This window comes from Malaclemys terrapin, chromosome 1 (assembly GCF_027887155.1).
Source record: "Malaclemys terrapin pileata isolate rMalTer1 chromosome 1, rMalTer1.hap1, whole genome shotgun sequence".
Classification (NCBI taxonomy): Eukaryota; Metazoa; Chordata; order Testudines; family Emydidae; genus Malaclemys; species Malaclemys terrapin.
The window spans coordinates 38979180-38992583 of NC_071505.1; the positions used below are offsets into that span (position 1 = coordinate 38979180).

The 13404-nt window shown below is 40.3% G+C and overlaps 1 protein-coding gene across 1 annotated transcript in view; it reads right to left on the minus strand.

The window, feature by feature from the left end:
• Nucleotides 1-13404, minus strand: part of PLXNB2 (plexin B2) — a 337927-nt gene that overhangs the window by 33820 nt on the left and 290703 nt on the right. Inside the window, exons 17-20 of the mRNA XM_054022660.1 lie at nt 12586-12694; nt 4452-4588; nt 3177-3347; nt 435-567 (exon numbers count right to left, since the gene is read on the minus strand). Of these exons, the coding sequence (XP_053878635.1) occupies nt 435-567; nt 3177-3347; nt 4452-4588; nt 12586-12694 (550 nt within the window). The remainder of the gene's footprint in view (nt 1-434; nt 568-3176; nt 3348-4451; nt 4589-12585; nt 12695-13404) is intronic.

Here is a 13404-nt window from a genome sequence, read left to right on the forward strand (position 1 = left end):
ACATACCCTAAGGCACCTCATGCTTGAAAATGTCTGGATCCTAACAGTATAATTTATGTATGTATGTTTATTTCCCCCTCCCCATCCCAATCCTTTGCACTAGGTGTTCCTTGGCACATTTAAAAAGTACAATTATACAAATAGTTTACTCTAGGAACCCTCTTCAATCATTAACATAAATCACAACCCAAAAAACAGCAGCTATCTTTATGACTTCCCATGATACAGTCTTCCCAGTCTCTTTCATCACAAACGTGATTGTACCATTCCTAGTACATTCTGGATACTACGATAATATAATGAAATGAAAATAAAATAATAAAGTGAACTAAAAAGGAAAAACGGTTGACCAGGATCAGGCCCAGTTTAGACATCACACTGCTGATGAAGATAGCTTGTCTGACAATAAAATAAATAAATAAATAAATACATACCTGTTTTGAGGCTAGACTGCGTATTTGCCTCTTCTTCTTTCTGGAAGACCCATGAAGGTCAGCAGTTACAACTATGGAGAAACTCTGGATGATATCAAACCCAGCTCCTGTTACAGTAATATTTCTCCCTCCACTGAAAAAAAAGACACAAATCAAACATCAGTAAAGTTCTACAACCATACCTTAGCTCCATCTAGGACTTTTTCCACTTAAAATATTTTGTGCACAGCTTTGCATGCAGGTACTTGTACAATAGTTAGGTATCAAATGTAAGAACTTCCAGTAAACCAAATATGGGTATAAAATTTTGAAGTGATACAGCTGTTCCAAACCCTGTGGCCTAGTTGTGATTTTTATAATCACATTTTTAAATTATTTAAAATGTTTTCCCGTGCCTTTATCACTCTTGGGGTGGGGAGCACTACACAAACAGGGGAACCTAACGTAATGGTTGGTGGTTCCTACCAAAATGGCTCAGTGCTTGGATGAGATCAGCTCATGGATTAAGAATAGCTGGCTGAAAGCGAAGCTGAGCAAGACAGAGGTTATGCTGGTGGGCAGAGGAAAGCATTTTGAAGAATTTGTAGCCATGGAGCATTCTTCTTTGGTTGAAAATACACACCACAACTGGTCAATACAGTCTGCAGTATTCTTGGATTCCTCACTGAGGCTAAGCTCTCACAGAGCAGCATCTGTGAGTAACGTTTTCCATCATTTCCAGGTAGCTAGGAGACTCTACCCTATCATGGCAGACAGTGATCTGGCCTCAGTTATTCATGCCTTCATGACCTCTTGGCTGGACTACAGCAAGGCAGTGTGCCTGGGGATGAAGTACCTTTAGCACTTAGCAAACTCCCACTTGTTCAGAAGGCTGCAGTGCATCTCTACAGTAATGCTGGCTACCAAGCACATCACACCTGTCCTCTGCTCCCTACCCTGGCTTCCTATAGAATCAAGTCAAGTTAAAAGTCTTAGACCTCATCTTCAAGGTGCTCCATTGCCTGGCACCAGGATATTTCAAAGACCCTCTAAAGCTCTGGGACAAAGACCATACTCATCAACTTTGCTTCTCTAGCTCAGTGGAACTCCCTACAACAGAAGATAAAGCTTTCTAAGGGGCTGGTTCGAGACTGTGGAATGAACCTCACCAGGAATTAAGGATCGCCACAAACCTCACCATCTTCCACTCCAAGTGCAAGATGTACTTCTTCGACCTTACCTTCTCTGACCTAAATACATAGCAACAGGCATATTAAAAGAGCCCCTACCAAAACAGGACACTCCACTGCAAGCACATCTCCCCTGAGAGAGGATGAGAGCATAAACACATGACATATTAGTCATGTTGCTTACAGCATTCCTGGAAGGTGCTCTGATAGTGTGGTAATGAGTGTGTTATAAGAACCTATACAGAAAGGAATGGAAGTCACACGGTGCTGGCTCTCCTTGTTGCTTTCAGTTGATAGATACATTAACAGTTAAGAAAGGACTTAGCATACATTTCCAACCACCAACAATCCCAATAATCATTACTGGGAGGGAAGGTGATCCACAAAATAATCCAATAAAATGAATTCCACTTTATCAAAAGTTTTGAGAATCCCTGGAGTGATTGACTATAAAGAGGGAAAAATTAGACTGATTACAAAGGGTTTACAAATGTACCAAGTAAACAAAAAGAAAAATACATCTATTGTCCCTCTTAACTCTTAAATGGGAATAATCTTACGTATTACTTTATTTATATAAAAGGCCGTGTTGAAGGAGCCTGGTAAGTCACAGGTGACTTAACTTTTAAGATCCTGTTCAGGTCATCATCTCATGTTGGTTTTTTTGGTAGAAAGTGACAGAATTTGAGATTTGGCTCGTTCCCTCTGATCTCTCAGAATATGAAAATACCAAATTGTCCTCTACTAGGCAGCAAGATTCAGATATTAGGAAGCTGAAGCCCATGAGTAAAGATCACAGTTTTTGTCCCCAGCCCCTGAAATGAGGAGTATTCTGGGAGGACTTCTATACAGGTACACTGTCAAATAGTTCAAAGTATCATGTTGGGATTTCCTGTTTGCTTTTATGTTTAGGCTATTGGTATTTTTCTTTTCAGAAAGAACTGAATTCTCAGAGAGAAACCACCAGTCTGGCTACAGATTAAAAAAAACAAACACACACACACACACACACACACACACTCACTTGCTGAACTCCAGTTGCGTTTTTAGCCAGCTACTACTTGCCCTACTGGAACAAAGCTGGCAAGTCATAATTCTTTTTTATTTCCATCATACCAACTCTTACTAGCTGAGCTAGACATGTTTCAGAAATGGATGGACACAGACATTTTGACAGCTTTATGTTATCTGCAGGTGATGACTTCTGCTTTAATGGGAATAAGATTAATTTTAAAAAGCAAAGTAAAACTAGTGTTGATTGACATTCTCCTTAAATACGTCTCAATCTATTTTCTTTTTCCTTTAAGAAATCTGTATTTTAAAAGAAGTTAATTACTTTTCTTATTTCAAGATTTAGCTTTGAAAAAGGTATTATTAAGGTTTTGAGGTAAACAGAATACATTATTAATGTGTGTCAATAGTTTGGGGGAAAAATGTACAAGCTCATATACTTAAACTTTCTGCAGAGACACAGTATAGTGACTTTCATTTAAATAGTTTCATATGAAGAAAAACTACCACACACCCACATCTATTAAGAATGAACATGGTTATAATAGAAACATTTCATTACCTGCTGAAGCTATTTTTTGGAAAGATTTTAGTGACAGTAGGATTTTCGCTATATGTAAACCATGTATTGTTTAATTTGTTCTCTCTGTCTCCGTGATGCACGGTTACATGAACTTCTTCAACTTTGTCATGTTGTCCTGTGATGCAAACTATTTGTTCACCAAAATCAATGCTGGAAATTGGAGGAAAAAGAAAAGGGGAAACAAGGCTCAAATTACTAGCATTATTATTAATCATCATCTTTATTACGGTAGAGCCTAAGAGCTGACCAAGAATGGGGTCCCACTGTGCTAGGCATTGAACAAATGGTAGCAGACAGTCCTGGCCCCAAAAAGTTTACAATCTAAATAGACAAGATCGACATGGGGGAAGGGGAGAGGGGTGGGGGAAACACAAGCCTAGTGAACAAAGTGATCACTGCAAACATGTTAGTTCCAAAATTTTGGGGTTTTGGGTGGGTTTAGTTAGAAGGGGATCAGCTACATGGAAAGAGGACGGGAAGGGAAGAGTGGTGAGGTGGACGGGGCAGTGGAGAAGAGACTAAGAGGGGTGTGGTGGAGTGACCTGAGATGAAGAGATTGTGAGGAGGGGATGGAAAGGGTTGGAGCAAACAGCCAATCAGTATAGGGCAGAGAAAGTCCAGTCAAAACTGCAGAAAGTTTTCCGACTATCTGAAGGTTCCTGTTCTGACTGCTTCTGCAGCTATTCCTACCTGCTGGATTCTCTGTCTGGTTCCTCGCTGCAGTTTACTCTCATGGCCATGTGGCTGGGAATGGTCGGGGGCTGAGGGAAGGCTTTATACTACTCTGTATTACGGTCACAAAGTGAAAAGTCTTAATAAGGGCAAAGCTTCATTAAAAAAAAAAAAAAAAAAAAAAAAAAAACGACAAGTGCTTCCTTCCCTCTCCCCACCCCATCCCTTAATGCCTTCTTATAGCTAATGCCCTCCTACCTTCCATCCTCCCCCACCTGTCCCCTGTGATTCACAGAATAAATACAACCAACCAAAAACCTACCCAAAAATTAATGAACAAACAAAATCATGGCACCAACTAAATGTTCACAAACCACCACTCTATATTTGCACTGCTTCTGTGTTCTATCCCTTTCTCTCACTCTATGTCAGTCTTATCCATTTAAAGATGGTAAACCGTTGGGGGCAGGGATCTCCTCTCACAATAGATTTGCACAATGCCTCGCACAGATGGGCTCTGATCTTGGTTGGTGCTAGTGGAGTACAAGTCAATATTATGAAAGTTAAGTGCTGCCTACGTACATGTTGCAGGGTACACCACCGAGGAAAACTCCAACATCTTTCTGGGAGCCAGTTTCCAGATTTTCCCCAGTGATTGTAAGGATGGTCCCACCAGCTTGGGGGCCTTTGGTTGGACTTATTCCTGTAGGATGAGGTTGCTGTAAGGAAGAAATGGCAACAAACTCATTAAACACATGGATTTAAGTTTTTACTTTACATAGGAATTATTTATATTTCTAGTGATTACAGACTAAGTTTTCAACAATGACTAGTATTTTTGGATGCCTAACTTGAACCACGTAAATGGATGCCCGATTTTTAGAAAGAGTTTCTCTGAAAAATCAGTCCCTATTTAAGGGGTCTCAATTTGAGGCAATTTTGTAAAGGACAGCATCAATATGGATGTGAAGACTAAAAAAAACCCACGAGAATAATAGGGTTAGGAACCGATCTTCCACAACAGATTTTCCTTCATTAGAGAACGAGGTGATGAACAGATAATGTGGATTTACTCACGTGCAAGATTTCACACTAGAGCATCCTCAGGCTTCCTCCAGATTTAAAGACCCTAACGGCAATTTGTAGACTACCTGCTAATTAGCAGTCTTAAAATTTCCCTTTGGATTTCCTATTTTCATTTTTATTTCATGCTAAACTAGTTTAATAAACTGAAATAAAGAAAATATTTTCTTTCTGCATCTGCAGAAGAGGCTTCTGTTTTCAAAAGCTGGTTTAGCACTTCAACAAACCCTGGTTCCAAGCAATTAGCCAGTGACTTTCACAAGTTTAGCAGTCTGACTTTCCTTAAAGCTTGCCAGCAAACATGTACTGCTTGATATTTTTTAAAATTAATTTAAACGATTTTACTAGATTATAGTAGACCTGAAAAAGAATTCTGCGTAAGCTCGAAAGCTTGTCTTTCTCACCAACAGAAGATGGCCCAATAAAAGATATTACCTCATCCACCCTGCTTTACTAGATTATAGTAAGATTAGGCCTAAGCACAGATTTAATTTGAAACCTGAAATTAACAAAGGTTTTTTATTTGAACCTGTATTTAAATAAAAAAAATCAAATTGAAATATAAAATTTGATCTTTTATTTAAAAAAAAATATGTTTTCTACCCTGAGTTAGACCAACACTATAAACAGACAGACAAAACCTCATCAAAAAGCAAACATTTTAAACACACTTCAGAATGTGAAACACAGACATCATCCTTTCTTGGGAGACAGAAGCTCTCTACTTTTGCCCTTGGGGCTCACAGTGCATTTGAAATAGAGCATTATTCACATATATTGATCACCTTGCTGTGCTTTATTGCTTCAAGTACTTATCAAATGATATTTAGAGAAACCTTCTCCCCTCCCACACCTCTCCTCTGAGCAGAGTGAACCACCATTGCTGGGAGGCAACACACTTCTCACTTTATTCCATTCAGGAAGAGACTCCCACACTGTATGTAACTTGCATCATAATGTTACATCATATTTTAGCTCAAAGGAAAATGAGAAGTTTTGAAAGTCCTTACAAGTTGCTGGAATCAGTAAGAATAGATTCAGTTGACCTTGAATTTCTTGAATTTGTGGTTACTTCATGAATTTGTTCTAGTGCAGCACTGATTTTACAGAACCCCAAAGAACTATCAGATGCTCTGCCGAAATTTACTTAAATGTCTGGGAGGCTTCTCTGAGAATGAATGCAACCTAGTTCAATGCAATTCACAATTCAAATTATAATAATTGTACTTTGATACTTGGGAGCACAGTACATTTATAATGCGTGTGCCCAGGGGTTCTTTGTTAACAGTAATTGAGTGTTTGATTGCTTTCCTCTCACATGAAAAATCTGCATTAAAAAAACCAAACCAAAAAAACCAAAACCTGGCATTTCTTTAGCATGCGGCTATATCAGAGCATGTAGCTATAAAGACTTCACATAGAGATGTGACCTAAGATCATTTCTAAGACCTGCTCTACCACAAGAAAGTTGTATTTGTTTAACTTAAGGTGTGATTTTAAACCAATATATTTAAACCTGTACAAAACCCTCTGCATGGGCACTCTTATTTTGGTTTAAAAATGGCTTCTTTTGTCTTATTTTAAATCTGTTCCTTATCAACCTAGCTAAACTGAAATAAACCACTTAAACTCTTCAACTTTTCACACATACAGAATTGGAAGAGACTGTCTAGGAAGGAGTATGGCAGAAAGGGATCTAGGGGTTATAGTGGACCACCAGCTAAATATGAGTCAACAGTGTGATGCTGTTGCAAAAAAAGCAAACGTGATTCTGGGATGCATTAACAGGTGTATTGTGAGCAAGAAACGAGAAGTCATTCTTGCGCTCTACTCTGCGCTGGTTAGGCCTCAGCTGGAGTATTGTGACCAGTTCTGGGCACCGCACTTCAAGAAAGACGTGGAGAAATCAGGGCCGCCCAGAGATTCAGGGGGCCTGGGGCAAAGCAATTTTGGGGGCCCCTTACATAAAAAAAAAGTTGCAATACTGTAGAATACTATATTCTCGTGGGGGCCCCTGTGGGGCCCGGGGCAAATTGCCCCACTTGCCCTTCCTCCCTTCGGGAGAAATTGGAGAGGGTCCAGAGAAGAGCAACAAGAATGATTAAAGGTCTAGAGAACATGACCTATGAAGGAAGGCTGAAAGAACTGGCACTGTTTAGTTTGGAAAAGAGAAGACTGAGAGGGGACATGATAGCAATTTTCAGGTATCAAAAAGGGGTGTCATGAGGTGGGAGAAAACTTGTTCATCTTAGCCTCTAAGGATAGAACAAGAAGCAATGGGCTTAAACTGCAGCAAGGGCGGTTTAGGTTGGACATTTGGAAAAAGTTCCTAACTGTCAGGGTGGTTAAACATTGGAATAAACTGCCTAGGGAGGTTGTGGAATCTCCATCTCTGGAGATATTTAAGAGTAGGTTAGATAAATGTCTATCAGGGATGGTCTAGACAGTATTTGGTCCTGCCTGAGGGCAGGGGACTGGACTCGATGACCTCTTGAGGTTCCTTCTAGTCCTAGAGTCTATGAATCTATGAAATAAGGAGTTTGGAGCTGCTTAACTAAATCATATTAAAAATCACACTTCAAGTTAGACGGCTGCACTCTGGTGCAGATACAGTCCTTAGTTTCACAAAAGTCCAGCTCTATGAAGCTATGTTGTATGGCTTTGAACTTGCATTGCGCAAAGCCATATTCTGACTGGGCCTCTTAGATGTCATACCTACATTTATATCCACATAAAGCAACAATATATCTAGAGAAGTTAAATACCCAAGGAAATCAAGCATCAATCCTTTCCTCAGCAGTAAAGGGTGGCTTTTTGTTAGAAAGACAGATTCAGAGTCTACTGAGAGATGAGATTAAAGTTTTTAACAAATAAACAGAATTTAAGTGGAAGTGTCTCAACCTGAAAAGTACTGCTAAGTACAGCAATTTCAGTGGGAAAATATGCCACAAAACTCTCTGAAACACATTGACAATATGAGCTCAATACATTTTAACTTCATTTGGGACAGAATTAAAAGTTAATGGTACCTAGGAATCCCCGTTGGAGCTGCTGTAGGTGGCAGCAAAGAAGGAGACAGAACTTGGACAGAAGTTGCATTTTAATCCCTATTTTTCTAAAGCTCAACCTCATTTACGAACAGCTCCTCACAGGACTAATTTAAAGACAGATAAAATGGAGAGGCTGAACATGAATACTCTATACTAAATTATTAAAAATAATGTTCTAAACACTATGAAACCTAAAAATATAAGTACTTACCAGAGATGGTGTAACAGCATGTACTGAACTGCGTATCTGAGATTCTTTGAGGTGATCTCTAATAAGTGGGCATTGCTTGTCCAGGGTTCATTATACTAAACCAGGCAGGAAAATGGGTGCCTTGATTTTTCCTTGCTTTCCCCCCACACTGTCTCTTTTAGGTAGATGTAGATTTGAGATGTCCAGAAAAAATGAATGTTTTAAATTAAGTGTCTATTTAAAATTTTTTAATAACCATGTTTATAGCAAAATTAAGGCACTTCTAAGTGGTTTTTTCCCATTCCTTTAATATGTTTACGGGTGATTCAAGGAACAAAGCTGCCTCAGCACACCTGAGGTGTTTCTTAATGGACCAATAAAACACACACCCCAGGGTGTCTTAATGGTTTGATGAAAAGCACTTTTCAGAAATGCAATCACGTGGGCTGGTGTAGTACAAGATCTTTTAAACCTCTTGCTGAATGTTGAGATGGTTTCAATATGTACTTTCAATATTAACTGTGCTAGCCTTGTTTGATAGCAATAAGCATCAAATTATCTGAAAAGAAGGCAGCCTGATACCACAGATGATAGCAAAATGAACTACCAACAGGGGAGAGAGGTTAGATACTTAGTAAATGCACAACACTTTTGCTTTGGGGATCTTGGCACACTTTCCAAACATTGCGAGGGCTGGCTTGCTGTAATGCTGGTTCTATGGTCCCTTTAATTCCCAATTCCCAGCCCACCCCCTTCCCAGGGTATTCATGTCTGATCCAAAATTTAAAGATGCAAACGGATTGATAATGGCTCACACTACTGCATGTGTGCCAAGCAGGTATTATCAATGCAGCCTACAAAGGCATGTGGATGCAGAATCAGGAGTGGAACATGCAATAGTCACAGTATACTTTTTCTCACATTAGCACTAGCATTTTCAAAGGTAGCCTCAATCTTTACAAATGGCACTGGCCCAGGAGATAAGTCCACTGCATGGTCTATGCTGGTATTAAGTCCAGCGACTGCCTTTACATAAGATGCTACTTGGAGGCTCAGCTTGTCTCTATAGATCCAGTATTCTTGAGAGAAAGGGGAGTCTTCTCCCCTGGCGTAGGGCCATGCTGACAGAATGACAGACATAAGCACTTGTGGTTTATTCTCAGATTCTTTCCAGTCTCCGCCTTGAAACTAGCACATAACTGGCTTGGTTGATTCTTTATCTTTCTTTGTTTTCTAGATTTCTGTCATGTTCTCATAATCTTTTCAGTTACCATATTTTTCATGCTGCCAGGCAGCTCTGGATAAAGAGTCAATTATGTACATCTAAACTGTAGCACTGCAGTTTCAGTAGCAAGCATTGAAGGTGTTTTGGAGCTGCTAGCAGTGTTTTTAAAAAAAAATGTTTAGCGGTTTAGGGTCATTTTCTACTCCAATGGTTTTCCATCCTTAAACATATGAACATAGAACTTTTCACATATGAAAACGATTGAAAGACACTGCATTTCAATTTGAGTCTCTTTTTTCCATTGGTGACTTGACCTTCTTATCTCTTTTATATGAGGGCTACCCCGAGCCCCACCTCACTGGCATTGTATAGTAGCCTCTTCACAACATAGTATTTCAGGATTGGATACTTGGTCACCAGCCTTCTGATACACGTGATGGCTGTCATGATGAAGTAACCATCACGCAACTTTGTCTAGTAGTTGCCTAAAGTGTTGTCACGCATGTGAGAGGCTTGGAAGAAACTATCAGTTTGCATATCTTAATAATCTCTGAACTGATTTAATATCTGTAGGTTGGGCAGCCACTGTATTGCTTTTATGTTTTCAGGGTCAGGTCTTAGAATTTGCGAGGTCAGCAAATGTCTTGTGTATGGTAGAGCAGTCAATCTTCTTTTATTGAATTTTAGGTTTACTTCCTTGGCTCTGTAGCAGATAGATGAGGTTGTGGTTGTGAGTGGTTTGAGCACTGGCCTGCTAAACCCAGGGTTGTGAGTTCAATCCTTGAGGGGGCCATTTAGGGATCTGGGGCAAAAATCTGTCTGAGGATTGGTCCTGCTTTGAGCAGGGGGTTGGACTAAATGACCTCCTGAGGTCCCTCCCAACCCTGATATTCTATGATCACATTTCCTCTATGCTCTACCACAGCTACTGCCAGGTCATCTCCATTTCTGTACACTGGAACGTCTTCAGCTATGATGCTGAGCCTGAAAATCCTGTTAGTACATCTTATTGGCAGCGTCAATATTCATTTGCCGCCAAGTTAAAGAAGTATGGGCTGGATGAATGGACTGTAAGGTGGATAGAAAGCTGGTTAGATTGTTGGGCTCAACGGGTAGTGATCAATGGCTCGATGTCTAGTTGGCAGCCGGTTTCAAGCGGAGTGCCTCAAGGGTCGGTCCTGGGGCCGGTTTTGTTTAATGATCTGGAGGATGGTGTGGACTGCACTCTCAGCAAGTTTGCAGATGACACTAAACTGGGAAGCGTGGTAGATACGCTGGAGGGTAGGGATCAGATACAGAGGGACCTAGACAAATTAGAGGATTGGGCTAAAAGAAACCTGGTTCAACAGGTTCAACAAGGACAAGTGCAGAGTCCTGCACTTAGGATGGAAGAATCCTATGCACTGCTACAGACTAGGGACCGAATGGCTAGGTAGCAGTTCTGCAGAAAAGGACCTAGGGGTCACAGTGGACGAGAAGCTGGATATGAGTCAACAGTGTGCCCTTGTTGCCAAGAAAGCTAACGGCGTTTTCGGCTTTATAAGTAGGGGCATTGCCAGCAGATTGAGGGATGTGATCATTCCCCTCTATTCGACATTAGTGAGGCCTCATCTGGAGTACTGTGTCCAGTTTTGGGTCCCACATTACAAGAAGGATGTGGAAAAATTGGAGAGTCCAGCGGAGGGCACCAAAATGATTAGAAGGCTGGAACACGTGACTTATGAGAGGCTGAGGGAACTGGGATTTTTTTAGTCTGCAGAAGAAAAGAATGAGGGGGGATTTGATAGCTGCTTTCAAGTACCTGAAAGGGGGTTCCAAAGAGGATGGATCTAGACTGTTCTCAGTGGTAGCAGATGACAGAACAAGGAGCAATGGTCTCAAGTTGCAGTGGAGGAGGTTTAGGTTGGGTATTAGGAAAAACTTTTTCACTAGGAGGGTGGTGAAGCACTGGAATGGGTTACCTAGGGAGGTGGTGGAATCTCCTTCCTTAGAGGTTTTTAAAGGTCAGGCTTGACAAAGCCCTGGCTGCGATGATTTAGTTGGGAATTGGTCCTGCTTTGAGCAGTGGGTTGGACTAGATGATCTCCTGAGGTCCCTTCCAACCCTGATACTCTATGATTCTAGGAAGAGCAGATCTATGACTAGCAAGAGGAGGAGCTGTGCTGGAAATAGTGAGCTGACTTGCTCACTATTTCTCTCTACAAGGACCATACCCTGCTCCACTGTCTGCCTTTCTAGACTTTCCCCATCTTTCACTGCTGGGTCCCACGTCTTCCCTCACATTTGTTGTTCTGGGGTTCTTAAGAGTTAATAGCATGGAAGTTAAAACTGCATGGGGGAAGAGGGGGAAGGACAGGAGTAAAACCCAACCCTCACATGCTGTGTTTTATAGGCTTTACTTTTAACCTATCAAATCTGATAATGGGATTATTTAAACCTCTCCCTTATAACAGATCCATATTATCTTCTAGTGACCACACATATACAACTAAAGCCACTAGAATCTACAACACAGGTTACTAAAGCCCTAGGCTGCAACAACTGCAACTAAGCACCACACTGGGGCACAGCAATTAAGATGCAGTTGAGGACTTTCCTTCAGTATAGTGACAATCAAAGCAAATCGCATGTGTAACGTGCTGCACCTCATGCTGTCTGTGGCACTGTTTATTTCTGAGCACGCCGTGCTTTTGAACTAAATAATTGGTTGAAAAATATTAAATTAAAATGTGCAACGTCATTACTTATTCTTCAGTGGCTACACATTAATTGTCATGATTAAGAATACTGGCTAATCTAAATACACTGATGAAAAAAACTAGTGCAATTACCATGTCTAAAGAATGCCTAATTTTTCAACGTTGAGTTTTTTGTTCGGCAGTGACACAGTACCTAGGTTCATTACGGATGCTTTTTCTCTACCATAGTTTTTGTCATTTGAACTGTAGATAGCATTGCCCTATTTCAAGGCTCTGTATCTGCTGTTCAGAGGGATCTTCATTGCGTCTATTGTACATTAAAATCTTTGAGTGTGTTTTCCAACACACTTGAATAAACAAAGACCAATATTTCTGTTTCTGAAATAAAGTCTACAAAATACAATCACTTCTGTTTGTCCGAATGGTAAAAAAACAAGAAACACGTAGAACGCTTATAAAACATACTTACTTGGTATTCAAATTGTATTTCACTTGTTGAGCTACCTTGTTTTCCATTTATATCAACTTCAATTTCACCTTGTCTGGGTTCTGAGACGCTTCCAACTTGACACACAATCCTAATCAGAAATAATGCAAGTGTACCAGTAAGTTTATAACTTTCTCCATTTCAACTGTTGAAAAAAGTGGATCTTAATGCACACATAAGGCATCACTCTGTCAGCACTAGAATCTGAAGTCTGTAGCTACCATATGGAGCACAAGCAGAAGTGCAAGCTTCCTCACCATATCTCACTGTACCTCAACCCTGTCATGAAGAGACCATCTCCTAAGGGTGAGAGAGGATAGCTCAGTTCTCTATCCATTAAGACCAAAGCTGTGGACCGCCAACTCTACACAGTGGCTGCTAAACAGCTATTGAATGGCAGTGACTTTTGATCACTATTGACAGATCAAACTCACACTAGTAATCAAGTAGCACAGTAAAGAGCATTTCTTGGTGAGTTTCTCTTTTTTTTTGGCTCTTTCAGTCTTGGATGATTGCTATTCTTCTTTAAACAATGTACTATTGTCTATTAAGAAAGAATTAAATATGAAAATCACTCTCCCCAGTATAATGTACTTAAATTAGGACCTAAATAAACGGTTGTCAAGTCCCACTGCAGATCACTTCAGAATTATCTGTCGGAGTCCTGGCACATGGACAAAATTTTCCAAATTCTTGTAAACCTTGGCCTATGTATTGCTGCTGGAGCCTGCACTCAGTTCCTCATAATTTTGACTGTATCCTTGAAAGCTATGTCTTCTTGTCAGGCACAGACAGGAAATG